The 27,868-nt window shown below is 41.7% G+C and overlaps 1 protein-coding gene across 1 annotated transcript in view; it reads left to right on the top strand.

Moving 5' to 3' along the window:
• The window catches only part of LOC144667997 (G protein-activated inward rectifier potassium channel 1-like), a 79,865-nt gene extending 52,996 nt beyond the window's left edge, over nt 1-26,869 (top strand). The window contains exon 3 of the mRNA XM_078529694.1: nt 24,189-26,869. Coding sequence (XP_078385820.1) covers nt 24,189-24,793 — 605 coding nt within the window. The 3' untranslated portion in view covers nt 24,794-26,869. The remainder of the gene's footprint in view (nt 1-24,188) is intronic.
• The last annotated feature ends 999 nt before the right edge of the window (nt 26,870-27,868 follow it).

Here is a 27,868-nt window from a genome sequence, read left to right as displayed (position 1 = left end):
ACATGGTAAGTGTTAATTCAATATTAATCAGCCTCTCTGGCTCAGAATGGGAACAATTCAAACTGATCAATCTCATCCTTGCATGTAGTAAATTGTTAGGGCTCTTAAAATGTCAATTTGAAAATTTTTGAACACTTTACTTACTTATCCTTTCTGTCCTTTCTCTCTCTGCCTCATCTTTCCTTCCCTCTCTATTTCTTATTCAGGGCTCTAATTCATCCTCCTTCTCCATTGCTCCGCTTCTTCTTTCTCAATCCTTATGTCTCCTTGGTGAAAGAGATAAACTGTTGATCTCACTGTCCCCTAAGGTCCCAGATGCTAAATTGCCCTCGCCATATCATCAGTTTGCACTTCCAGCAAATTACACTACCAAAAAATGTTCAAGTTGCGGGGTGGAGAAATAATTCTAATGGCATGTCCCGTGAGATGCCCATTGTGTTTCTGTGGGGTTGAAGCTACATTTGTCTGTAGAAAATTTCCATCTCAAATGATAGTCAGCACTGAGAGTCCAATTCTCTGCTTTTGGAAACGCCATTCACAATCTGCTGTTCCAATACATTTAGCATTATTGCACTGCTAGTTATATCATTTCTACAGTATTTTCTGCTGGTCAGTGGAATACATGTTAATCAGTTCATTGTCCGCTGATGGTTTCATCATATGATGCTGGAAGAAGTCTAACAGTGCCCACAGCAAAATGCTCTGCTCCAACAGGTTTTGACCCATTATGTTTGCATTAAATTGCTGTTAAATGCGCTTGCTAACCTGGGAATGTAACAACACTTTGTCAATCAACATTTAAACAATAGAACACTGAGGAAATTAAATCCTTTTATGTTTTAGAGAATAACAGGCAGCTGGCAGTGAGTAAGATAAGGGACCCAATGATATTGGTGAATGACCTGAGATTTTCTCCGACCATTTATAATACCAGAACAGCATGATTAAGTTATTACCTTGTAACTTACAACATCTATATTCTATTTAAGTAAATGTTTTGAAAGAGTTTGCCCAAGAGTCAATCTCCAGCCATCAAATTTTGTATAAAATGGCAACATCATAACTGCACAATTTCTAAATGTGTGGACAAAAATAGAGGGAAGAATTCAGTAACTTTCTAATGCTCGCTTCTGAGATAACATGGAGACGTTATTAAGAAAACAGAAAAAGAGATCAAGCAATTGTTAATCCAGAGAAAGTTTCAACAAGAAAAATAATTAACCTCTGATTGAGCTCAGGACCAACTTAAAACATTTGTTCACAGGTAACGCTTAGGCAGTGGACTTAAAAGGACAGGTCAGGTTAGCAGTCGAACATTGCAACCATGCTTTGGATCCCCATGAATAGCAACACGGAAGATCAGTTGGTATATATAATACTCACGCATACCACTTCGGTCCCATTTGGAAGCGTCACACTTGGAAGTATTAAGCTTGCAAAGCCTGTGTTAGCTTTTCACCGGATATTCAGAAAACTTAAGTAAACAGCCACTGAGCCTACCAATGAGAAAGCAGGATCTTAAAAAAAATTCCAAAAATGGGGAAGGGAATTAATAATTTCTTGTTCTTTTCTTCTGACCTGACATTGGCATTTACAAGCAATGGCCAATCAATAAGTTTTTATCAGCAACAGCAATTAGCCAGTGATTGACTTTGATATACAGCAATTAGACTTTGTGATGTTAAAGGGACAAGCCAGGTTAAACACAGGCTCTACCATATTTGAAAAGAGTACATTGTGCATTTCATGCTGTAATGCTCTGGACATGTTAAAACAGTGCATAGAATTTACAACACAGGAATAATCCGTTTGGCTCAACCAGTCTGTGTTATTAGTTGCACGGCAAGTGGGCAAATAGTTCCAACCACATTTACCCACCATGCTACCCTATCCATTCACCCCCCTCTTTCCTTCATCCATCTTGTGAAACAGCTTTTGTTTTGTTTGTTCGTGGGATGTGGGTGTCACTGACAAGACCAGCATTTATTACCCACTCCTAATTACGCTTGAGAAGGTGGTGGTGAACACCTTCTTGAACCACTGCAGTCTGTTTGATGAAGATACACTCACAGTGCTTTTAGGCAGAGAGTTCCAGCATTTTGGCCCAAGGACAATAAAGCGATATATTTCTAAGTCAGGATGAAACGCAACTGGGAGGGGAACCTGTGGAGTTGGTGGTGTTCCCATGTGCTTACTGCCCCTGTCCTTCAAAGTGTTAGAGATCACGGGTTTGGAAGGTATTGTTGAAGAACTCTTAGCGAATTGCCACAGTGTGTCTTGTAGTTGATACATACAGTAGCCACTGTGCACTGGTGGTAGAGGGAGTGAATGTTTAAGGTGGTAGATGAGGTGCCAATTAAGCGGACTGCTTTGTCCTAGATGGTATCCACTTCCTGAGTGTTTGTTGATGAAGCTGCACTCATCCAGGCAAGTGGAGAGTATTCTATCATACTCCTGACTTGTGCCTGATAGATAATGGAACAGATGTGAATACCTCTTCAAAATAAATTAATATTTGGTCCACTATTTTCCTGTATAGCTCCAATCTGCCACTTTAATAAACTCTTAAACTTAATAAACAGAACTTAACTTTAATAAATCCACACTGTGAGCCTTTGAATAATTTATGCATTTCTAAATTATTATAGACAGGGTCGGGAGAGAACTGAAATATTTGTACCCTTTTCCTTTACTGTTCATAATCAGCATGGTTTTGGAAAGGAAAGTGTGGGCATGTGTGTTTGTGTGTGTGTGTGTTTGTGTGTGTTAGCCCCCTGAGTGTGTGGTCAATTTGCAGAACAGCAGTAAGCTTTTGTGGGCTTAAATAAAGAGAATTATTTATTCATGCACTCACCCCAAAAGTCTAAAGCTTATCACTCACACACTCAGACACTCAAGAAAGATACTGTTAAAGAGAATAGTGCACTTTTACAAGTGGTAAACAAAATAATAGTTCATTGTTCACGTGTTTGGTTCATCGTGGGAGGACAGTCATTGCAGGCCCAGCAAAATGGCATTTTCAATCCAAAAAAGGTAGTTTGCAGTGGTTTCAATAGCTGGAGCCACATATCTGGATTATTGCAAGATTCCCTCAAACAGATGGATGTTCAGCAGGTCACAAAGTTAGTCAATTCTAGTTTCTTCTTAGCAGGAGGACAAGTTTCTTTATAATTGGGCTTGGAATTGGAGGCAAGGATACCTTTTTTTAGATGTAACAGTCTCCAGGTTTTAAAAGGCTTGGGTCTACTACTTTTTCTGCTGCTGATGTTCTGTAGCTAGTGGTCAGTCCAGGAGTTTTTTCTCTGGGTCTTGAGATAAGTACAATTCATTATCTGAAGGTGGTTTCAGTCACATGGTCACATTCTATTGTCCACCCAGAAGGATCTAAAAGTCAGAAACCTTGGCTACACAATGGGATAATGGATAAGTTCTTCACACTTACTTAGGATGGTTTGGTTTCTGCCCAGCTCTCATTGTTAAGGTTCAAACCCAGATACATGGGGTCTGGACTTGTGTTTGAGGTAAACCCATGAACAAAAGCAAGTGTAAATTCCATAGATAACATTCGTCATGGTATGTCTATTCAAGGGGGAGCATTCGACCCATAGGAATTCAAGCAGGAACTTTCTGGAAACTTGAGGTAGTCTTTGTAGAAACTGCAGAAGTCACATATCAATACCTCTACTGTCCACCCAGAATGATTTGAAAAACTGTCTTCAGATAACTAATCTTACTTACACCAAGCAGTAGGGAGAACCCAGTCAGTCTGCAAAGAATACAGCAAGAAACAGCAGCAAAGTCAGCAATATCTATGCCTTAAACCTGGAGATTGCAACATCATAGGGTCTCCCAGCCTGTTCCACTTCAAGTCCACTAGTACAGTGGAACCAACGTCCTAGTGGTAAGACTACAAGCAACTAACTTTATAACCTGCTGAAAATCCACCTCTTTTCAAGCAAATCTTGCAATAATCCTGATATACGACTCTGGCTATTGACTACAGCTAGACTACCCTTCAGATATGAAAATGACTTCTTCATCCAGCCTGCAATGCAAATTTTTCTCTAAGAGAAGCCAAACGTGTGAATTATGAACTCTTTTGTTTATTCTCACTATTCTCTTTGACTTTATTTTTTGCTCGTGTGTGTGTGTGTGTGTGTGTTTCTGTTTGTGTGTGTGCGTGTATGTGTGTGTGTGTGTGCATGCATGTGTGTTGGACTTTTTGAGTGAATGCATGAATAAATAATCCTCTTTATTTAAACCCACAAAAGCTTGCTGTTGGTTATTCAAATTGATCACACGCTCGGGGGTTAAGAAACACACATCCTCATTTTCAAAAACACACTGATTATGGACAGTAAGGAAAGGGAACTGTGGTTTCAGATCTCTCTCATCCCTGCCCCTAATATTTGAAATACTGGGTTTACTTTATATATACCATTTCATGTTTTGTATAGTTAAATACCTTCTTTCTAGACTGTAAAGCTTAAAGATCTTTATATAACCTTGGGTTTTGTTATCTGTCCTCTATTACATGATAGACTAGACATTATGCTGTGTGACATTAGTGAATGACAGCTTAATGCATTCCTTTGAACTAATAATATCTTCTATTTAAACAGGGTGATAATTATGAAGCTGGCTTCTGACCAAATGTAAGATTTTAGCACAATGTTCTATAAATTATTGAGAATACAAATTACTATTGATGTCTAAAAATATTGCATCTGTTAGGAGTCACGATTTTAGTTAAAACACCTTTTGACTTGGGAGCATCGTGTTCAACTCCATTACAAACCTACAGCTAAAGTTTATTAAGTGCCGGAGTACATGCTGTACTATGTATCCCAACCATAATTCAGAATAAAAAGCTCCCACCATTAAATTATGGAGTTTTCCTGCAGTGTGGTAAATGAGATTTATGTCAATCTGATAGAAAAGAACAAGCAAAAAAATCTCACCTCAAGCGCCAGAGTGATTATTTAAAAGCACTCAGTGCAGAAATCTAATCTGAACCTACACTCCACAAATTCAGGGAAACTGCAATCACATCGAAACCTTATAACCCTTCACAGGACTGTAGTGAAATAATGGGCTGAACTTCATTGTTTTGATGTGCTCACAGCAGGAGGAGGCTGACAGTGTGTCAGGAACCTGGAGCAGCTGGTTTTTCAATGGCTTTTTAACTAAGCAACATCATTAGCTATCCCACTCCCTGACCAATTAGAATGCGCAGGAGTGATCATGACCTGCACTCAACTGTTGAAGCTTTAGTATTTAAAAGGATTCTGCGAGGATCAGAACATTACCACTATGAAGGGAGAGACAGCTACCTGAGTGATAGAGTCTTAGCAAAGGGAAAGCTGCCCCACTGGCCTCGGATGCATTCCTGGGCATCGTACTACAGCAGGGCCCACTGGGAGATTCTGTTCCTGGCGGACGGGAGAAAGAAGCCGGCCTTGGTGGTTAGAAGTGGCAGAGCAAGTAACAGGAGTGCGGTGCCTCACTCCTTGTACACGGCCACAAGAGGTTCAATGACCTAATCAGACCATAATCTCTGCACCCATTTTGTTTACTTTTTAAAGTCATTTACAGTACAGAAGGAGGCAATTCGGCCCATCGAGTCCATGCCAGCTCTCTGTAGAGCAATTTAGTCATTCAACTTCCTTGGACAGGTAAAGTGCCAACACATGCCACATTCAAATGCCAACTCCCTCACCCTGACTTCCCCAGTTTTCTCCTGCACAGCTTCCCTCAGACCAACACCTTGCAGGTGCACCCATCCTACTCAAAATATCTCCTCCTGTCCCCATCGGACCTGCCACCACACCCATCCATCACTGCATCTTTCATCATCCAAACACATTCCATTTGTCACACTCATAATTCTCTTCTTGCGGGAGAAGAGAGCATAGAATACCATTGGGAGGCAGAGAACCAGGGGCAACCCTTCAGTCATCATGACCATGACCACTGCAGTGGAGGATGGGGGTGGGGCAGTCTTTGACAGGGGCCTCATGGACTCCAAATCTCAGAGGGCATTGACCACCAGCATCTCAGCAGTCAGAGCAGGGGAGCGGGCAATCTGCTTCTAGTTCTTCTGAAGCCACAAGGGTTGCAGGAGTGCTAAGAAAAGCAAGAGAAAACATTTGTTGTTGCACAGCATAATCACTTGTATGTTTAACACTGTGCTAAATTGTTAATTTTATATTCAATGTTTCTGCACCATAAACTTTATTTCAAAGCTCCGATGTCCAGGCATCCCCATTGTTGCCTGTTGTCTGCCAAGTGGCCTTCAACCTTGAAGAAAAGAATATGACAAAAGAAATGGATGTCAGTGAGAGGGATGGACTGTCGACTGTGGGAATGCTTTATGCTGGTGTGCCAGATGACTGTAATGCCTCAGGTTGGCTGAAGTGTGTCTGAATGAGCCTGTCCTTCAGGCATCCCTGGCAGCAAAGTGAGCAGCTGCAGGGATCCTGGCCAAATCAGGCTCCTCTTTCTGCTTCTCCAAAGATGCAGAGTGGCCATAGCCTCTCTCCTCTGCCTCTCTATATTGGGCAAAGCAGTCCTCTCTGCTGCTCTGAGTTGGGCAAAGCACAGCACATCAATATCATGGTGGATACCCTTGCTCGTGCATACTGAAGGGCGCCCCCAGATCTGTCCAGCCACATGAATTGTGCCTTCAGCATCCCAATGGCTTGCTCAGTAACAACATTTGTGCCCATGTGGCTTTGATTGGACTTTTCCAGGGTGTCAGTAGTAGGGCTCCTCACAGGTGTCATCAACTACACCCTTAGAGGGCATCCTTTGCCTCCAAGGTCCCAGCCACTGACTCTACTTGGAGGTGCAAATGTAGGAGACTTGACTGGTGCAGAATAAAGGCATCACTGCAACTTCCCTGGTATCTTGCACAGACATGCGTGATGATCTTTGGTTGCGTACCAGCTGAACAATCATGGAGAACAATCATTTGATTGATGAATACTGCTGGTTGATCTAAGGGTGGCTTGATAGCCACATGTGTGCAATCTATGGCTCCTTGTAACTATGGGAATCCAATGAGAGCAGCAAATCTTCTGGCCCTCTCATTCTGACTGGCCTCATCTGTAGCAAATTGGATGTAAACGGTGGCCCCATCACCTGGGGGATGCACTTGTGCGCAGCAGATTGTGGGATTTCTCCAACTACCACCAGAAGACTCCTGGAAGTGAAGGAGGGAAGGAAGGAGAGAAGGAAGGAAAGAAAGGAGGAAGAAAACAAGGAAACAAAGGAAAGGAAAGGAGGAAGGAAAGCTAGGAAAGGAAGGAAAGAAGTGTAGTCACTGAGAATACAGGAAATGTGGCAGCCAATTTGTGCAAAGAAATCTCCCACAAAACAGCAATGTGATAATGACCTGTTTTTATGATGTTATTGAGGGCTAATTATTGGACACTGGGGATAACTCCCCTGCTCTTCTTCAGAACACTACTATGGGACTTATTATGTCCAACTGGGAAAGTTCAATGTCTCATTTGAAAGAAAGCACCTATGACAGTGCAACATTCCCTCAATACTGCACTGGAGCGCCAGGCTTGAATCTGGAATCTTATGGCTCAGAGGCATGACTGCTACCACCTGAGCCATGCTCATATGCCACCCCCATATAACTGAATTAATGTATATACATCAATGATCATTGTGAATTATACACACAGATGAAATCATATTTAAGATCAATGTTCTAATTAGTTTTCATTGTGAATAGTTAGAAGTCAAGTATACAATTATTCAAGCTATTCTAGGTTTGTGCTTCAATTGTTTATGATTCAATCACTGTGAACAAGCTTGGAGAAAATATATTCCAGGGTTGGGGGTGGCTGTTCAGTATTTAATTATCAGACAAGCCACAGATCAGCAGCTAACATAGACTCTTATTCCATCTCAATTCCTTGCTGAATGACACACTAATCATTTTTGAACATGTTGTATGTTATGTTTGAACCTAGAGCTACTCTTTTTAAAGCAATGTATCTTGAGCCTTGCCAGCAATCTTTATGAATTGTTTAACAAAGTCTTCCTTCAATCCATTCCATTCCTGAGATGGAAGCTATTTTTCAATCTCTGAACCATCTCTTGCAATACATTGAAACCTAGCAGACTTCCTGTATTTCAAATATCTCTCTTAGTAACATCAATTCTACAGTAAATAACAAGACGTTTTGTTCACAACAGACATTGAGAAATACTCATACCAGAAAAAGAACATCACTCCAGAATAAAAAGTCAGCACTCCAGAATAAAAAATATTCACCCCAGTAAAAGGGTCCACTCTGCTGTTGTAAACTTCTGCAAATGCTGACTGTAATACATGAATATAAAGGAGATAATTGATTTCTGTGATGTTATTTATAGGCTGTCAGAGGCTACAAACATTTTCTCATGCCCAGTGAGAGCATGTCCTATTCATAACTTTAAAAGTAGATTGGCTCATTTTATAATTTTCTGAAACTGTCTTTTATTTTAAAAAATGGACACTAACAATGCTGTTAATATGCTTGCCGAGGTTCATGTGACTTACAGAGCCATTGCTACAAAATGAGAGATGGATGGTGGCTATTCACAACTACATATGATTAACTGGTTTCTGCAGCTGTCTTTTGTTAAGTATCGAACTCGGAGACAGTCGGCCAGGACTCCTTAGGTTTTGAGTTTTGGGTAAGTCAACAAACAGTGGGAGGTGTGAATTCCACAAATGGTTTTTTCTTGGTATGTCCACACAAGGGAGGCACTCCATCCATGGTCATTCAATTAGGAACTTTCCAGAAACTTGAGATACTTCTGAGTCTATGCAAAAATGACAAAAGTCACCTGAATCTTGGCAGCCATCTTAGCAACCTTTTAATGTCCGTGTTAAAAAGAAAAGTTAGTTCCAGGAAATCCTATACTGAATACAGTCCATGTTTAAAGTTACGAATGTGGCACACCATTACTGGGCATGCCACAAAGTACTCCAAGAAGTCAGAATCAGAGGACAGAAATGGAAATTAGTGATATGTACGTTTAGAATAGATACCCAGAAGGACTTCCCTACTCCATGAATAATCTACCAAGTAATTTAATAAAGACAGAATAATTGGATAATTCAGAATACAATTAGATCTTGTGATTGGAGATGTAATGTCCTGGAGGAATTAGCTTTGGTGGCCTAACTGGCCTCTTATCTCTGAAATATGTTCTTTTTTTAACTAGCAATACCCTTTTACTTGCATACAGCGCAAGCGATGACATTGGTTGGATCAAATATACAATATTGATGGAGTGCTACAAAATAATTTATTTTGGATGAATTGTGCTCATAGAGATATGGTGTGTAGCTGGGAAATACAACATTTTTCAACATACTTGAACTCGTGGTTGAGCATGCCAGGCCTAGTGAAACGAAGAGAAGAGGCCTCAACAAATGAATTTAATGTTAATATCAGAACTGGATCCCATGCTGCCTCAGTGGGCCATTTTCACTTTCAATTCCCGCACCAAATATCTTTATAAATTAAGTCAGAGGCAATTTTGTGCCCAGTGATATTGTGTTGTCAATAGATTTAACTGGAGACTCGTGCTGGTCTCCAATTCAAATGGGTTGTGGGTATCCAAACTATTTTCACTTTCCTGTTAGGAAATCCATTGATCTGTGAGTCCCTGTTTGTACCTGTGGAGATTATAATATTTAAGGTACAGCATGCTCCAATGCTGTTACGGTGGTTCCTGCCTAGCAACAAGGGTGGGACCCCATGGGAGTGTGTTGATAGGTCCACTAGATCATTTCAAGCGTTAGTGAAGAGCAGTTCAAGGGTGAGTCAGTTTTGAATCAGGCAGAGTTATTCAGAAGCAGTCAAGAAAGGAAGGTCGCTAACTCCACACAGCTGAAATGCTCTTATTGGCTTGGAAGAGCTGAGGTGGCAGGCTCCAGGTAGAGAGAACTCAGGAGAAGCCCTGGAGAGCTGAAATTACACCAGTAATTAGAGGCTGGAGTGCAGCCTCAGGAATCCAGGGGTAGTCTGGGGAGTTGAGATTGAAACCCTGGGAAGTGAGCAGTAGTTGAGGCAGTCTGAGTCAGAGAGGCTTTGAGGCAGTCCTTAGGCTAGATTTTTGAAAGAACAGAATTGGAATCCCTTGTGAAGAAGACTGAGTTTTAAACAGATTGTATAACTTACAGTGAACGCTGACGTCTGGGTGGGTTCTTGAGAAATCTATGGACACTGCCTTGGTCGCATTTGTCATTTACTCTAAAGGGTGGTGTGTTCAAGCACAGTTTGCCTGTTAATTCATGTGTGCCTCATGTTAATTCTGAATGTTAGAGTATAAGGTATATATATATATATATATATATATAGTAGATTGTGTTACTTCCCTAACTTTGTATAGAGAGGATTATTGTGTTTGTTCAAAACCCATGGAATCTTGTGGCTTTATTCAAAAAGCTGGTGTCTTGAATCTACTTTAAATAAAATGTTACTGGTCCCTAACTGGTCTCTTTCACCAACACTTCGACCCCCCGACTCCCCAACCATCACCAGTAGCACCCCCCCACCACCACACCACCGTGTCCCGAGATCTGGCCAAGGTTTGTAACATACATTGGGGGCTTTTGCAGGATTTTCGATCCACAGACAGGTGTAAGTGCTGATACCTGCTGAGGTTAAGCTTTATAAGATTTCCATGGTGAATGTTACTATACTAATTGAAAGATAGAATGGCTTTGTCAATTGCTATGACTTTCCTGGAGAAGGAAGATTTATCCCTGAGTGATTTGCAACAATTAACCAAGGATAGGCTAATTGCATTAGCAGAAAAGTTAAATTTAGAATGAAAAACAAGGGCTAAGAAAGCAGAAATAATTGCAGTAATAGCACGGCACCTGCAATTGGGAGAAGCAGAAGCGAATCCGGTTAACAATTCAATTGAATTAGTTAGAACTCAGTTGCAGATGAAGCAACTTGAGATGGAAAAAAAAATGTAAATACGAAAGCTTGAGTTTGAGTTTCAAAGAGAGAAAGAAATCAGGCAGCATGAACTGGCTAGAGAAAAGCTTAGGGTGGGGGTGAAAGAGAGTCTAGTAGTTTGGAAGAGGAATCAAGTCTCATTCCGAGCTTTGATATAACAAAGAATGTCCGTCTATTGCCTAAATTCACTGAAGACGGTGTTGAGAGATATTTTATCTCATTTGAAAAGGCAGCTAACCAACTAAAGTGGCCAAAGGACACATAGACTCTCATTTTGCAAAGTGTTTTGTTTGGGAAGGCTAAGGATGTATATTTAAGTTTGTCAGAGGAATAATCTTCAGATTATGAGATAGTTAAAGCTGAAGCATTTAATGTTTACAAACTTGTCCCTGAAGCATATCAGTTGAAATTTCGGACTTTAAAGCAAAGACTGAATGAGACATTTGTAGAATTTGCTAGGGAAAAAGAAATACTATAGGACCAGTGGTTTTGATCCCTAAAGTTAGAACAAAATTTGAGAATGTGAGGGAGTTAATGATAATGGAAAAATTCCAAAATAACATCCCAATCACTATTAGGTCACACCTGGAGAACCATAAGTATACTGAGGTACCAGGAGTGGCAGCTCTGGCGGATGGACATCATATATATCACATAGGCAGCTAGGGTCAATAGATCTCCCTCTGTAAACCAACAGGAAAACTGGAGGAACAGGAAAGAATCTAACTTTACAGAAGAGGCTACAGTCAAGAAACATGGTAGAAAATAAGAGGGGTGAAGATTTTGTTGCTGTAAATCCGTGCATGTCAAAGCCCATTGTTGGAAGCTGAAAGGTAAAACAGTGGCAGTAGTTAGAACATTTAAAGAGTCCTCAGAAAAGACTGTACTAGAAGAGGAAATGGATAATAAAGCGGTGGTACAGGTGAAATATGTTCCCTCAGAACACACTGGAAAGGGGGATATGGCTCAGGATAGTCAAGAGAATTCTTTCTTAACGACTGCTAATGCAAGCCAGGCTCCTGGAGGTCCTAAATGTTTTATCCCGCAGGGAAAAGTGTTCCCTCACTCCTCCAACAAAATAAGTAAACCAATTAATATTTTGAGAGATACTGGTGCAGATCAGTCATTGGTGATGGTTGATGACACAGTTTGTGTTCTAGGCAGTTGATGCAGGAAAAAGTATTAATAGCGGATGTAAATGGAACTTATGAACCTGTTCCCTTGTGTAAAGTTAATTTACGAAGTGACTTAGTAAACAGAATTGTTACGGTGGGAATTGTTCCTAGTTTACCTAAGGAAGGGATAGATTTTTTATTGGGAAATGAGTTGGCTAACAGAGGCAGTAACATGGTGATGACTGTGGGTGGAATCATCCCAGATCTGCACTAAGTGTGGTAGCAGGGGGAGAAACAATGTTTTATCTGCCGCCTGTAATGGCGGCTTTCATGCCGTATTGTCCCAAACCTGCCGCAATAATTATGCATACCTGGGATACACGCTATTTCGATGGTGGGCGGGCTCTGATTCACCTGCCACGCCGTCACCCGGCCACTTCATCACTCTGGGCAGCACATTTACAGTACAGCCACGCTCAGTGCTTCCAGCCCAGGACTGCAGCAAAGAAGACACGGCCCCAAAAGGCAAGAAGACTGCAGCCCTCGAGTGCCTTTTGGACTCCGTGGAGGCCCACTGTAATGTCCCTTACCCCAGCTCTAGCCACAGGAGGGGCAGCAACATTACCGTTCCATCTTGGTAGGTGATGGCAATGGTGATCAGTGCCAATTCTGCACAGAAGAGGTTGGCCATTCTATGCAGATGAACGATCTCATCCGTGCAGCCAGGGTAAGGCAACCATCTCATCACTCTAAACTCACACACTCAAGCCCATCACACATTCACTGGCATCTCACTCACTGCCAGCTCAAGGGACTCACCACCCATTCTCACACAAATACCCTCACATGTCCATCTGGCCTCATCTCCTCTGGAGATTGCCTCCTCGGGCATCACAATCTTGAGGCCACTTGCACAGATCAACATGTGCCCCCACACACACCCTGGGTCATCCTCCTTCCCCAGTACAGCCCTCTTCCTGCAGCCTCTTTCCTTGCCTGAGGCCACTTCTCCCTCTTCTCCAAGCAAAGCCCTAGTCCTGCAGCCATTGAAAAACCACCCACATATGGCTGATCTGTGAGGCCCACTAAAAGTGATACGGTTCTGTCTGTGAAACCTGGCGCTGATGATTGCGAGCTGAATGGAGCAAGGTAGGTAAACAAACCTTGAAGTCCCAAGTGAAGTGCAGCCTGCCAAGTGCATGCCTTATATATGCTTTGGTGAAAAATATCAGCGTGTTTTGTTGCCAACATGGGCAGATGGTGAGGGTGGCGGGAACGATTCTGGCGGGCTGGCCGAATAATGATGTGCAGATGTATTAAAATGAGGTTCCTGACATCCAATGGTAGGAAACGCAGCCTGCCATTTGCAGGCTGAGTGGGCGATTACCAACTGGTTTCATGCTATCGTGAAACCGATCACGCCATATTGTCCGATCATGTCACCGAACACACCCGACGTCAGCGGGCACAGAAACTCCTGGCCCTAATTGCAACAGGCACTTGTTCATGCTGATCTTACCAAACTCCTAGAAGTTACTCTGGCTAAGGATCATAAGAATCCCATCAGACTGGACAGGATTTGGATGCAAACTTCCAACACTCTGTGTTCTTTTAGTTTTATTCAGGCAGATTGTTTTAATGTGCAAATCAGCCAGAAAATTCAGAGGATTAAGAAAAAAAATACTTCCATTTATATAAAAGCAAAAAACTGCAGATGCTGGAAATCCAAAACAAAAACAAAAATACCTAGAAAAACTCAACAGGTCTGGCAGCATCTCCAGATAGGAGCACAGTTAACGTTTCGAGTCCAAATGACCCTTCAACAGAACTAAGTAAAAATAGAAGAGAGATAGTCTCTTTTTTTTCCAGGTATTTTTGTTTTTGTTTTGGTCTTCCATTTATATAGCATTTTCACAATGACCAGATATCCTAAAGTTCTTTACAGCTGGTGAAGTACTTTTGAAGTACTGTTCTAATGAAGGAAATGCAGCAGCCAATTTGAGCACAGCAAACTCCCACAAACAGCAATGCGATAAATGACCAGGTAAGTTTTTTGTTTGTGATGTTGAGGGATAAATATTGGCCTGGACACTGGGGATAACTCCCCTACTCGTCTTCAAAATAGTGCCATGGGTTATTTGAGCAGGCAGATGAGCCACAATTTTAATATTTCATCTGAAAGATAGCACCTCTGACAGTGTAGCACTCCCTCAGTACTGCACTGGAGTGTCAACCTTTGTTTCTTTGCTCAAGCTCTGGAGTGGGACTTGGACACAGAGCCTTGTGACGCAGGTCAGAGTGCTATTTCCTGAGCCACAGCTGACATTTATGGCTGATTTACATTGCTCCACTGTTAGCTTCACACAAACTGCATCTTGCCCTTAGTCCCTCCATTATTTTTAAGGAATTGTTGATTCTACACATTAATTGTCCATTAAAATTGCTACAGAAAGTTAGGGTTAGATTTTTACAGCATAAATACCTTTTCAACAGCATGTTAATTATTAATACAATACCATCTAACCTTTTGGTCTAAAAAGAGAACAATTGAAACTGTTCAACCTCGTTCTTGTATATTGTCAATTGTTGTTTGAGATTTTTTCAAAACCAAATTATAAATATTTAATGTTTTTCTTATTTTTTTCCTTCCTCATCTTTTCCTCTCTCTTAATCTTTCCCTTTCTATTTCACTTTCTGATTTGATTCCCAACCACCCTTCTTCTCCATCGTTCTTCTGTTTCTTTCTCAATTCATTAGTCAGAGGTTGGGAATTCTGCAGGGAGTCATTCATCTCCTCGTTCCCCAAAGCTTGTTCACCATCTACAAGGCACAAGTCAGGAATGCCATGGAATATTTTCCACTTGCCTGGATGAGAGTAGCTCCAACAACACTGAAGAAGCTCAACACCAGGCCACTCTAAATATTCACCCCCACCATCAATGTACAGCGGCACCAGTATGTACCATGTAGAAGATACACTGCAGCAACTTGCCAAGGCTCCTTCAATAGCACCTTCCAAATCCGTGACCTCTACCACCTTGAAGGACAAGGGCAGTAGACTCATGGGAACACCACCATCACTTGGAACTATATCACCATTCCTTCACTGTCGCTGGGTCAAAACCCTGGAGCTGCCTTCCAAACAGCACTGTGGGACTACTACACCAGATGGACTGCTGTGGTTCAAGGAGGCAACTCACCACCACCTGGAACTCCCTCCCTAACAGCACTGTGGGTGTACCTACACCACATTGACTGCTGTGGTTCAAGCAGGCAGCTCACCACCACCTTCTCATGGGCAATTAGGGATGGGCAATAAATGCTGGCCTATCCAGCGATGCCCACATCCCATGGGTGAATTAAAGAAAAACCTTCTCATGGGCCCTGCCAGCGATGCTCACACCCCAGGAACAAATGTTAAAAAAAGCAGACTGTTGGTTACTCTTTTCACCAAGGTGCCAGAAGTGTGTTGTCCTTGACTTCCAGCAAGTTATAGCACAACCATTTGATCAGCTGATGGGCACAGAGAAATGTTTAACTAATGTGCCATGCCATGAGAGGTCCTGTTCCAGCAAGATCCAGTTGTTATGTTTTTTGGGAGAAACTATATTTGTTTATAGAAAGTGTCCAAGTTGAAATGATAAACACTTGAGGGTTCAATGGTTTGCTGTTGGAAGGGTCATTCATAAGCTGCTTTTCCAACTTACTCAGCATTATTGTGCTGCTAGTTATCACATTTTTAGAGTATTGCCTACTGATTGGTTGCCTACCTTCAGCTGCCAAGGCCCCAAGCTCTGAAACTCTCTCACTAAACCTCCCACTCTCTCTACCTTTCTTTTCTCCTTTAGGATGCTCCTTAAAGCCTACCTCTAATATTTTTGAATGTAGCTTGGTGTCAAACCCTGTTTGATAACACTCCTGTGAAGTGCATTGAGTTGTTTACTGCATTAAAGGTGCTATATAAATATAAGTTGTTGTTGTTGATCTGTGTTATAATTTGTACAATGTAGTCTGATCATTTCATTGTAGGCTAAACAATGTAATATGGTGGAAGCGAATGGAATAAACTTATCCATATTTTTCCTCATGATTAGCAACACAATTTCATAAACTGCAAACTTCAAATAACAAAAATCAGATCCATTCTATCCCTCCCTGCATTTGTTTTTCTTTTCATTTTGTAACTGGCAAGTCACTGGCAGAATTGAAATGGCTGGTGAGTGATTCTACAGTTAATGCATTCACTGCCCTGTTCACAAAACCATTCCAGGTATTGATCACTCTTTGAAAGTAATTTTAACATTTGGAGATAGTGTAAACAATGTCGATCAGCTGCCTGTTACACATCACTCCTGGTTTTCATTTTCATTGTGTGAATAGGTGCTTCCTGACATTAATCTCGAACTTGCCTTTTACCAAATTTGTACGTGTATCACCTTGTTCTGCATTCATCAGTTAACTTAAGGTAACACAGGTTTATAGTTTCAATTCACAGGTTGGTTGTAGGGTCACAAATTTATGCCATGCCCTACATTGCGCTTGCTCTGAGGTGAGAAAATTCCTTTCATTTTTACGATTTGGTCAGCTTGTGCCGCTATGTTGCCTCAATAGGTGACCTCACTCCGCACTATAAATACCCACTTGAAACATGTCTGCACTGTAACCTAGGTTAAGTGCCACGATTAGTGCCACCACCAAACATGTGGTAAATCTCACTGCCCATGAATTCTCTGAAAGCAAGGAGTTTGTTCTTGCACATGGCTTTAGTTTTGATGTGCCTTCACCCCATATCAAATGGGGAGAGGTATTTGTTGAGTTCAAATTTCTCTATTTCCAGCTGTCCTGCCACAAACCAGTGTCCACAGAAGATGAATTCCTGAAAGCGTGCCTAGCCGATCTACACACACATATAACAGGATTCCAAATCACTTCGCCGATTTTCACATGCAACGCGAGTCATCCTCAACAAGTGTGACTATATCAACAAAATTCACACCATTCTTAATGATGAGTCCAAATTCGTACCCATTGGACCTGCTGCTAAGCATGACCGCACAGCCCTGCTTGAAAGCAAGTTACAAAAACGCTTGCCGGACTTGCGGGAGGGTAATGAGCTGCCAGGTGGTATTTATGATAAGGTTTGTCCCCACGGCTCACTGCATCCGCGTATGTATGGGCTGCCCAAGACACACAAAAGTGGCGTCCTGTTCACCCCTATCTTATCTATGGCTGTTTCTGCACAACATGATTTGGCCAAATGGTTGGACAAGTTGCTACAACCAGTTTTCCATATACGCAGTGAAGGACCCCTTCACCTTTGCAAGGACCATATAGGACTTGCAAATCGATAGCAATGCCTTGTTCATGTGCTTGTTCGATATTCTAGCCTATTCATCAATGTACCAATGAAGCCATAGACATTTGTATCATGTCATTATATCATGGTGGTCTTGATGCACCTCCAATTTCTGAGTCTGTATTCATTGAACTTATGAATTCAGCAATTCATGAAGTTGAGTTCAGTTTTAATGACACCATGTATGGTCAAATAGTTGGTGTTGCCATAGGATCCCCTCTAGGTCCAGCACTCGCAAACATCTTTGTCGATTTCCACGAGAATGCATCTTCGATGGAATGGCACCTAACCTCCTATCTCTTGCATATTTCCGGTGCGTAGATGATATGGTTGCTGTGTTTGCATCCACAGCTGCATGTAAGAATTTCCTTACACACCTTAATGGGCTCCATCCTGCGTTCAAATTCACCTTTGAAATGGAGCAGTCAACCTAGCTCCCTTTCCTCGAGGTGCTGGTGTCAGCAGCCTCGAATATAGGGCCTGAGCCATTTGCTCACAAGATTGATGCTGAAATAGAGCGGATCAAATTGGGATAGTGCCTATCCTGATCGGATCAAAACTTGCTGTATATCACGTAAACTCATGAATAGGCCTACGCCCACCACTTTTGGGACTGAAAAGTGCCCAATCTATCTCAGATTACCCTGTAAGGGTAAGATAACTCAAACACTTGAGCAACAGGTGAAGCTAGCCATTGCATGTTATTACTTTGCAGTAGCAACACAAGTGGCATTCTCCACTAACAGGATGCTGCCGTCAAGCCAAAAAGATGTTCCGCCTATCACACAGATGAGTAATGTGGTATGTGAATTTCAGTGCCAGTGTGACACCGTATGTCCCAATGATCGGTGGATCATATCAAACAGCGTGTCCCTTCAGCTGTTCACAACAGGCAAAGCACTGACCATACCCAACCAGCCCGTGCTTACAAACCTCAAAACATAGGTCGGGATTTTTTGGCCCCGCCACTCTCAAAATTTTCCTGTCCTGCCTGCAATGACACCCACCGCTGACAGGGCTGGAAAATCCTGCCCATTGTGTCCAACATTAGATGTGATTCCACAATTGGACAACACCTGCTAAACAATCCTGATTGTGTAAAGAATTACGCCGAAAACCAATTTAAGATTGTCAGCCGGGCTCGCAATGTGGCACACTCTTGTATGCTAGAAGCCACATATCTTTATATACAGGTCTCTGTCCTTTGCAGACAGAAGGGACATGTTCACATTTTGCGCCTTCTTCAACTAAACAAAAGCTTAAGGAACAGTCATTCCCTGGTTCATTCCCCAGAGCAATGTCTTGACCAATCAGAGTCAACCTGGGCAGTTAACTGTCCCATGTTGCATTCTCCTTGGCAACGCCTCCACCCAGTCAGAGTCCACTTGCCAACCATTCAGCATTCTCTTCTCATGGGGCTGAATTTTCCCCCCATCGGGGGGGTTGTGCGAGGGCGAGCGTGAACCCGATCGGTATCCCCCAATCAACTCACTGCCATTTTACATTGCCCACCCAGCATGACGCTTGCTTGGCAGCGCTTAATGCTCCATGTGTGGGTGGGGGGGATTCCCTGAGTCGTTCTCATGTGCGCAAAAGAGTGCAGAGATCTCCCTGAGGCACGGGAGATCGGTTTGACATGTGTAAATTTAAATAAAGGGAAATAAAGACTTTTAAAACATGTCCCCTCATGTGACACTGTCACATGAGCTGGGACATGTGAAAAAATTATTTTTTAAATTTTTATTGACTTTTAAAACATTTCATGAAACCTCATCCCGCCCGTGAATGAGGCTTCATGAAAAATGCAAAGGCCGCCTGGGGTCTTCGCCTGCCCGCCAACCTTAAGGTTGGACGGGCAGCTCAGCTAATTGAATTAATTACTACTTAAATGGCCTTAATAGGGCTTTGACAGTTCGGCGGGCATGCAGCCGATTCGGCTGTGCGCCCGCTGAACTGAAAATCTAAATGATGCGCGGTGACATCGGGACGCCTGCCTGAGTCACCGTGTATCATTTTATGCATCAGCGAGCGGGCCCCACCCCTGCTTGTCGACCAGAGAATTCTGCCCATGCAGTATAAATTGTTGTTCCCCCGTTACAGTTGGTAATTTCTTGCGAGCTATCCTGATGAGTGCAAGATGAAAAGCTTTGATAGCATGTCTCTTTTTTCGGCAATACTCAAGTTTCAATTCTGTTTAGTATCTCATATAGCTCTATAAGATTCCCTATCATTCACCTTCTTTCTGGTGAAGGCTGAGGAGCAAAAGATTGTTTCATCTTTCCTCGTAACTCAGTTGCTAAGTAATCTGAATCAGACCCGTGGACTTTCCTGGTGTCCATGTTATGACCAGCGAACAGCAAACATGCTTCTTTTAGTGGTAATGATGTGAGGTGGTTATTGCTGCAGACAGTTTGATCATTTGCACGTCCTCATTCTCGCTGGACTGGCTTCATCAATTATTTGCCATTTCACTGATCGCAGTAGAGTGCTGCCTCTCACAGCCGGTGTGAAAGCTCTCACATCCAGACAGTGAGGCAGCTGCTGACAGTAAATTGGCACTGATGCAGCTTATGGGGGAAACTGCAGTGATGGAGCTTCCCCTGGTTCAGCAGAAGGTAGGGAGCAGTGTCAGGTGGCATTAAAGAAGATGCATATATACATACAAATCAATATATGGAGGTCTCAACCAGGAGGAGAATTAAGTTCAGATTTGAGTTGAAAGAAAAGGGGGCAATTACTTTTAGGTCAGGAGATCCAATCTGGATCTGCTACAGTACTTTAGCATGGAAGTTCTATAATGAAGTCAGGGCAGATTGAAGCTGTTTTAATTACTTGGATTTTAATTTGGTTTTGGATGCTCCTGCTGTCATTAATTTTGATTGCAGTGTTAACATTGCACCAATTTTTATTATAACCCTTCTTCAAAATCTGGCTGATTGCAATTCTTGCATAATTTTGTTTCAGTTCAAAGCTCTCCTTTGGATTTTTAGCAATAGATTTTTCCATGAATAGGAAATACATTAAAATTTTACCTACACATAAGAGTTTTTTTTTCTATGGTTTATTTTAACCCTTTCGGCAGCATATGCCCAATAGAACTTTCAAATGCCTCACATATAACTCATGCATCATGTGTGCTTGCATCTCTCTTGTCCTCCACTAAAGTAAATATTGACAAGATATTTGGCTCTGGGCAACTCTAAAAGAAGGCATGAAAGTTGTGTTAAACCTTTATATATCACAGGTTAGACCTCAGTTGGTGGAATGTGTCCCATTCTGGTCTCTACACTTTCGGCAGCTGTCGAGGACTTGGGGATGGTGCAGGGAAGATTTACTAGAATGACCAGGGATGCGGGATTTCAATTATGCAGGGAGACTATAAAAGCTGGAATTTTTTCCCCTTGAGTAGAGAAAATTAATGGGAGATTTAACAGAAGTTCCCACTGGCTGCGGTGACCAGTTCAGGTGCCTTTCAGTGGCCTTCTAGTGGCAGACCGGGGTCCTATAGACCATGCCTGCCTGGGCGTTGCAGAAGCCTCAGGCCCCCCTAAACCCACCCTCACCCCACCTCACACCCTGCCACTGCTGCATGCGCACGCACACTCACACACACCTACACAAGCACACACACACACCACACACACACACATACACACACAACACAGTGATGGCCTGCCTGCAAAACCCATTTTTTAAAATTTAAACTTTAACAATTAGCGGAGAAAGGGCACCTCCATTTGGAAACACCCCCTCCTTTACTTACCCTCCCTCCATTGCAACCTGCTGCTTTCAAGTTGGCCTGCAGATTCAAGACCCCATCCACCTCCCTTAATTGATGGCGAGCTTTCCCCCTGGCCATTAATTGGATGCTCCAAGGAAAATAACAATGAGTGTCCGTTTCCAACACAATGCGGGCTTCTGGCCGTACTTCAGCCTGACTGCGAGGTTCAGAAACCCGAAAGGAAAATCCTGCCCCGTGATTCAATTTACAAAAAAGGATATTTTTCTCAAGCAATTTCCTGGTCGGTAACAGATTGAATTGTTTGAATGTAGAACAGTGTTAGTGGAATTAGAAAAGAGTGCAGGTCAATTTAAATGTCTGAGGAGTCCTAATCGATTAGTCTCGAGTTTAATAGTAGCTGTGATTTTCCCAGCTGATTATGTTTCATTTAAAGTATTTCAAATTTGCTTCCTATTTTTGAACAAGCAAAAGTCAGGCTTGTTAAAGGATCAATGAACTGCAATGAAGTCTGAAATAAAGACAGATCTCAAATCAGATTAGAATGGAGATTCCAGTGAAGGGTTAGGCCAGAATCATTATTTTGCCTTTTATCTTTTTCAAATAAAGCAGATCTGCTGTTTATTTCCAGTATTTTCTGTCTTTATTATGGAATTCAGGGGCTTTCTGTTTGATTTTGCTCATTCTTCTGCTGTTTGTTACAGCTACTCCATGCATTTTTAAAAAAAAATTAATTCACGGGATGTGGGCTTCGCTGGCTGGACTGGCATTTATTGCCCATCCCTAGTTGCCCTTGAGAAGGTGGTGGTGGTGAGCTGCCTCCTTGAACCGCTGCAGTCCATGTGGTGTAGGTACACCCACAGCGCTGTTAGGACTTTATGTACAAATGGAAAGCTTATAAATAGTTACTGATCTCCATGTTAAACACTTTATGAAAAGAGTCTGTAAATATCTGCTTCATTGTGCATTTTTAAAGAGCTTTGACTCATGCCGTACTCACACTGGAATGGTAATGTTCTTCAATACAAACAGAAAACAAATGCATGGCAGGGAGCATCTGAAAAGACGATTGACAGGTTAACCCGTCAACAGAACTGAATATAATAATCTTATTATGCACTTGAAATGATGTCTGAGACATCAATGTTCTGTGCAGCTATACTAGGGAATGACTCTCAATCTGCTTTTCAGCACTGCATTCCTTTTCCCTCTTTCCCAGCTTATTTTTTCCTTTCCCAGTTTATTTTTTCCTTTTCAAAATCCCCATGAGAAAGAAAAAAATAAACTTATTTATATAGTGCCCTTCATGACTTCAGGACATTTCAAAGCACCATACAGCTGAATACTTTTGAAGTGTAGTCACTATTGTGTGTCCAAAATGCAGCAGCCAATTTGAGGACAGGCAAGGTTCCACAAACAGCAGTAAGATAATGACCAGATATTCTGTTGAAGAGTTATACGGACTCGAAACGTTAACTGTGTTCCTCTCCGCAGATGCTGTCAGACCTGCTGAGTTTTTCCAGGTATTTTTATTTTTCTTTTGGATTTCCAGCATCCGCAGTTTTTTGCTTTTAACCAGATAATCTAGGTTTTTTTTATGGTGTTGGTTGAGAGATAAGTATTGGTCGGGACACTGGGGAAAACTTGCGTGCTCTCTTTTGAAACAGTGTCGTGGGATCTTTTGCATCCACCTGAGAGAACAGATCTGACCTTGTCAAATTTTGTTTGATAGTGCTCCTGTCAAATGTCTTGGGATGTTTTACTAAATTGAAGCTGCAATATAAGGACAGATTGTTGTTGTCCCATCCAAAAGACCATCCTCCGACAGTGCCACACTGCCTCAGTACTATAGTAGATTGTCAGTCTATAGTTGTGTGCTCATGTCTTGAATTCACAAACTTCTGACTCAGGCAAGAGTGCAACTATTGAGTGCTGACTGATACCCGATACACAAATTATTTATTAATTAATCTCCTTCATATCTTCCAAGATGAAAATTGCTTCATAAGTAGAAGAATTTCACTTTGGCAGGTGTATCTCTCTTCAGCAATTACTGGATTCAATTGTATAATTAACCAAGGAATGGTTGGGTTAATTCAACCTCTGACCCTCACCCTAAGATTTATTTCCCTTCAGTAGCCTCACCCAAATTGGGAGCTCACTATATAGGATATATGAAATTATGGTCCAATCCCATATTTGTGCCACAAACCAATAAATAACATTGATAAGCACACCTTCCTTGATGTTAATTATGAACAAAAAAGTAAATGTTTGCTAATAAGTAGAAAGTTACTTGTCTTTTCTGTTCTTTTCCTGAACCTTTTTCCTCCTTCAAGCATTTACCCAATTTCCTCATAAATATTGTGATTGAATTGGTTGAATAGTATATTGTGATAATACATTCCATATTCTATTCAATGTCGTAAAAGTTTAGTTCTATTTTCCCTTTTATGCTTTTAGTACTAATCCTGAGTTTATGCTCCATTGTTACTGATTTATCTGCAGGCAGAAGTCATCTGTTTACTGTTTACTCTCTCAAATCCCTTCATTATTTTGACCATTCCTCTTGGATTTGTTCAAGCTTCTGTGTTCCAGTGAATATAGTCCACGTTCTTCCAAGTCTCTCATCAGTTGTCTTAACCATAATTTGTAAAATATTTAATTTGAGCAGAATTGTAGTTAAAGCATGGCATTTTGTGGCAAATTAAGACATGTATTTACAAGGCGAGAGCTGTTTCTGATCATCTACCATGTATGAAGAATTAACTGTTCTTAATCATGTGATAAATCTTCTATTTCTATTAGAAATTTGTTCTCATAATGGGAGCATTAATAGGCACTTTTGGTCAACTACGATAATTATCTTGACACTTGTGATTTGCAAATGCATTTTATATTAGCATTTTTCTCTAATTATTATAATTGAAATAATGATCTAATTTTGTAAACTATATCTATTTAGAAAGCTTTAATTCTGTTATTCTGTTTTGCAGGAATGACATGTCAAGCGAGGACCTCGTACACAGAAGATGAAGTTCTTTGGGGTCATAGGTTCCTTCCGGTCATGTCACTAGAAGAAGGCTTTTTCCGTGTAGATTATTCCCAATTCCACTCCACATTTGAGGTCCCCACTTCTCCCTATAGTGTAAAGGAACAAGATGAGAAGCTGTCGCTTACATCGCTCTGTGCCACACCCTGCTTCAGCAACAGCAAGAACAGAAGAGAGAGAATCTTCTCCTTGGATTGTATTGATACTCTAGAGGAAAGGGGCAGCAAATTACCAGCCAAACTTCAGAAAATGAGCACCAGCAAAGAGGAACAGCAGAGGAAAGTTCTGAGGATGACTGCCGATATAGGTGAAAAAACTTGCAGCACTGGAGACCTCCCTTTAAAACTGCAGAGGTTAAGTTCTAACCCCAGCAATTTTGGTGTTGAGGAAAGACTCCCACTGAAGAGTTTCAAAGTCAATTCGGAATCCATCACTCAGTCAACAGGAGATCTGCCACATAGGGAACATGGCCTACAGCCCATAGGGACACAGATGGGGGACAATTTGCCTGCCAAACTGAGGAAAATGAATTCTGGCCGCTTCACTTAGAAGCAAACAATATCAAATACAGCATGTTTCTTTTTGAATATCTGTAAAATTCAGAGACTTAAGACCTTAAGTCAAGTGCATTGGTCTGTTTTAGGGTATACGTTCTCAATTAATGTTGGCTTTGGTTTGCATAACTAGGTGACTACTAAGTTGAGGGGTTAATGTGAAGATACATGTTGAACATGTTGGATTATTAAGGCCATCCAAAGTAAATGTATAAACAGAAAAGGCATCTCTTGTGTTTCCAGAGAGGCCCAGTCAAACTCAATTGAAGTAATTTATTACAAATTAGCTTTTAAATGACCTGAGCAAAGCCCCTTGCTGGAGCTCTTTATGTGCCCAGTAGATTAATTCACTGTCTGCTATCAGTCAATTGTACTGACTAGGAAAGTGCCAGGGTCAATGTGTATTCTGGATTGAGTTAGATCATCAACTGGGTAACAATCAAAGCTTAAAATTGATTTTAGCTAAAGACGAGAAAGAAAACAAGCAATGACCATCTAGTGACTCCTAAGGGTGAATTTTAACACCCAAAAATGGATGGGTTGGAGCCATATCCATTATTAAAAATGTGAAACTCAACCCAATCCTGCCTCAAACCTACCAATACCAGGTTCAACAGAGTCAGAGCTTGTTGGGCGTGGGGTCCCAGTCAAATCACTCCCAGGGGGCATGTTGGCATTAGCTGGGCTCAGCTGAAAGGAGGTGAGGGCAGCTTCAGAGACAATGTAATTGCCTTTACAGCACTGCTATTGGGCCAGGAGGAGCAGGAATGATTTCCACCCCCATCCCCTGGTTTGCTCACTAAGTGACCCCATTCCATCATATGTCTCTCGCACAGAGGTGCATAGGGACAGAGATAGATCCCCTTCATTGTGAATCAGCTCCCCAACCTCAGGTCATGGTTGAGTACTGCCCCCCAACCCCACCCCACAACAACCATGAATCTGACCAAGCCGTTCCTGCGGCCTCGTTTCAGAGACCTCCCCGCTCAACCTGGAAGCGAGGCTGTTAAATCAGGCTGACTTCCGGGTGAGGAACGTGTCGACCACAAAAGACGCAGGTTGTGGAGTGAAAACATCTGGATTTCCCATGCAATACTCCACCCCTTTTAATATCCAGCCCATATTGTTTATGGTGATGTGCTTAATTTAACTAGTTTCAAGGTTCTTTGTGGTCTCAGATAGAATGAAAAGAAGTGCCCATGTTGAGGTCTAACATCAATGTCATTGCAGAATTCAGCCTCTAATAACAAACTTCATCTTATGGTCCTACCTAGAGCAATTTGGCTTAAACCAGTCAGCTAACTGAAGCTTTGTCGGAGATGAATTGATAAGGAAACGTCTATATTTCCTACTGAAATCAAATAAAACATTGACGCTTGCTGAAATAAACAAACATCCACGAAGATTATTCAGAACTTTTGTAAAGCACTGGTTAGGCCCCAGCTGGAGTGTTGTGGCCGTTTCTGGACTCCATACTTTAGGAAGGTTGTCAAGTTCTTAAGAGAGGAGAGTTTTTAGAATGGTACCAGTGATGAAAGATTTGAGTTTTTGTGGAAAAGCTAAAGCAGAGAAGGTTAAGGGTAGATTTGATGGCGGTTTTCAAAATCAGGAAGGATTTTGTTTAAATAAGGAGGGACAGATTCCAGTGGTGGAATGTCACAAACAAGAGGACTCAGGTTTAAAGCAAGAAGCAGAGGCGACATCAGGAAAACATTTTTTAAGGAGTGAGCATTTATGATTGGGTAAGCAGTGTCTGTAAGGATGGTGGAAGTAGATTCAATTATAATGGCCAAAAGGGAATTGGATAATTACTTGAAGGGGGGAAATTTGCAGGGATATTTGGAAGTAGCAGGCAAGAGGGACTAATTGAATAGCTCTTTCTGTTCTGTACTATTCCACAGTTCTATGACATTCGTGTGGATGGGTGTCAGGTCAGGCTTAGCTGTGATGCACTCAGTGAACAAATAGCTGACCAGCATTCACTGTCTAAGCTTCTCCCTACAGGATGGCCACCCACCTGCAAATTGCGGCTGAGAGTCTATAGCACCAGTGAATTATAAACCTGCACTGCAGGGAGAAAAAGAGAGAAAATGAAAGGGAAATACTTTTTGTAATTTTTTCTGACATGAAAAATAGTACTTAGTGAAATAATGCAAACTGAATCAGGAATCCAGCTGTGTATTTTGGCTACAAAATAATGAATGCATTACTTTAAAATTGAATGTATATTGCTTCCATTCTGATAACTTTCAGTGTGGTTGATTCTAGCTATGGCATTTTGATCTCCGAAAGCACCACAATGAAGCCTAATCATCTGGTCTCCAAGCAACCCCAGCCATCTAAATTTCATATTGAAGCCATATGAAGCATTGGCACACTTATTGATGTAAACAAACATCCATAAATACTGATATCTGAAGGTTATTCTGAACTTTTGTTAAGTATTGGTTAGGCCCCAGCTGGAGTATTGTGGCCATCCCTAGGTCAGCTTCAATCTCAGAAAACACTTATTGTGGGGAAGATACAATCCTTTCATGCAATGGCCTTGATCCTTTCATACAACTAATGAGTGACCCGCGTCTGATCAAATTGCTTTTAGAAACAAGATGAACACAAAGACCAATCCTCAATTTGGAATGCTTGCATTGTGTCATTATGACTCCTTCCCTGCTGTCAGTCTCTCACTTCTGTCTTTCTCTACATTTCTGGTGAGTCTCTTGTCCTTCCGCATGTCTCTCCTCCAATTACTTCAACCCCTCTCTCTCTCCCTACTTTTGTCACTCTCCATATTCAAGTCCCTGGGGGAAAAATTGTAAGAGGTGCAAGGATTGTGAAGTGGGATAAACCTGCACCCATTTACGGTGACGCAGGTATCACCAAACTCTGTGCTGTCTGTTCATTATAATGACAGTAGTGTACAGCCTAGTGCCTTTTAATATCCAGGCCATATTGTTTATGGTGATGCATTAAATTTAACTAATTTCAAGGTTCTTTATGGTCTCAGATAGAATGAAAAGAAGTGCCCATGTTAAGGTCTAAAATCAATGTCACTGCAGAATTCAGCCTCTAA

This window comes from Cetorhinus maximus, chromosome 25 (genome assembly GCF_964194155.1).
Source record: "Cetorhinus maximus chromosome 25, sCetMax3.hap1.1, whole genome shotgun sequence".
NCBI classification, from domain to species: domain Eukaryota; kingdom Metazoa; phylum Chordata; class Chondrichthyes; order Lamniformes; family Cetorhinidae; genus Cetorhinus; species Cetorhinus maximus.
This window is presented reverse-complemented; position numbering and strand designations above follow the sequence as displayed.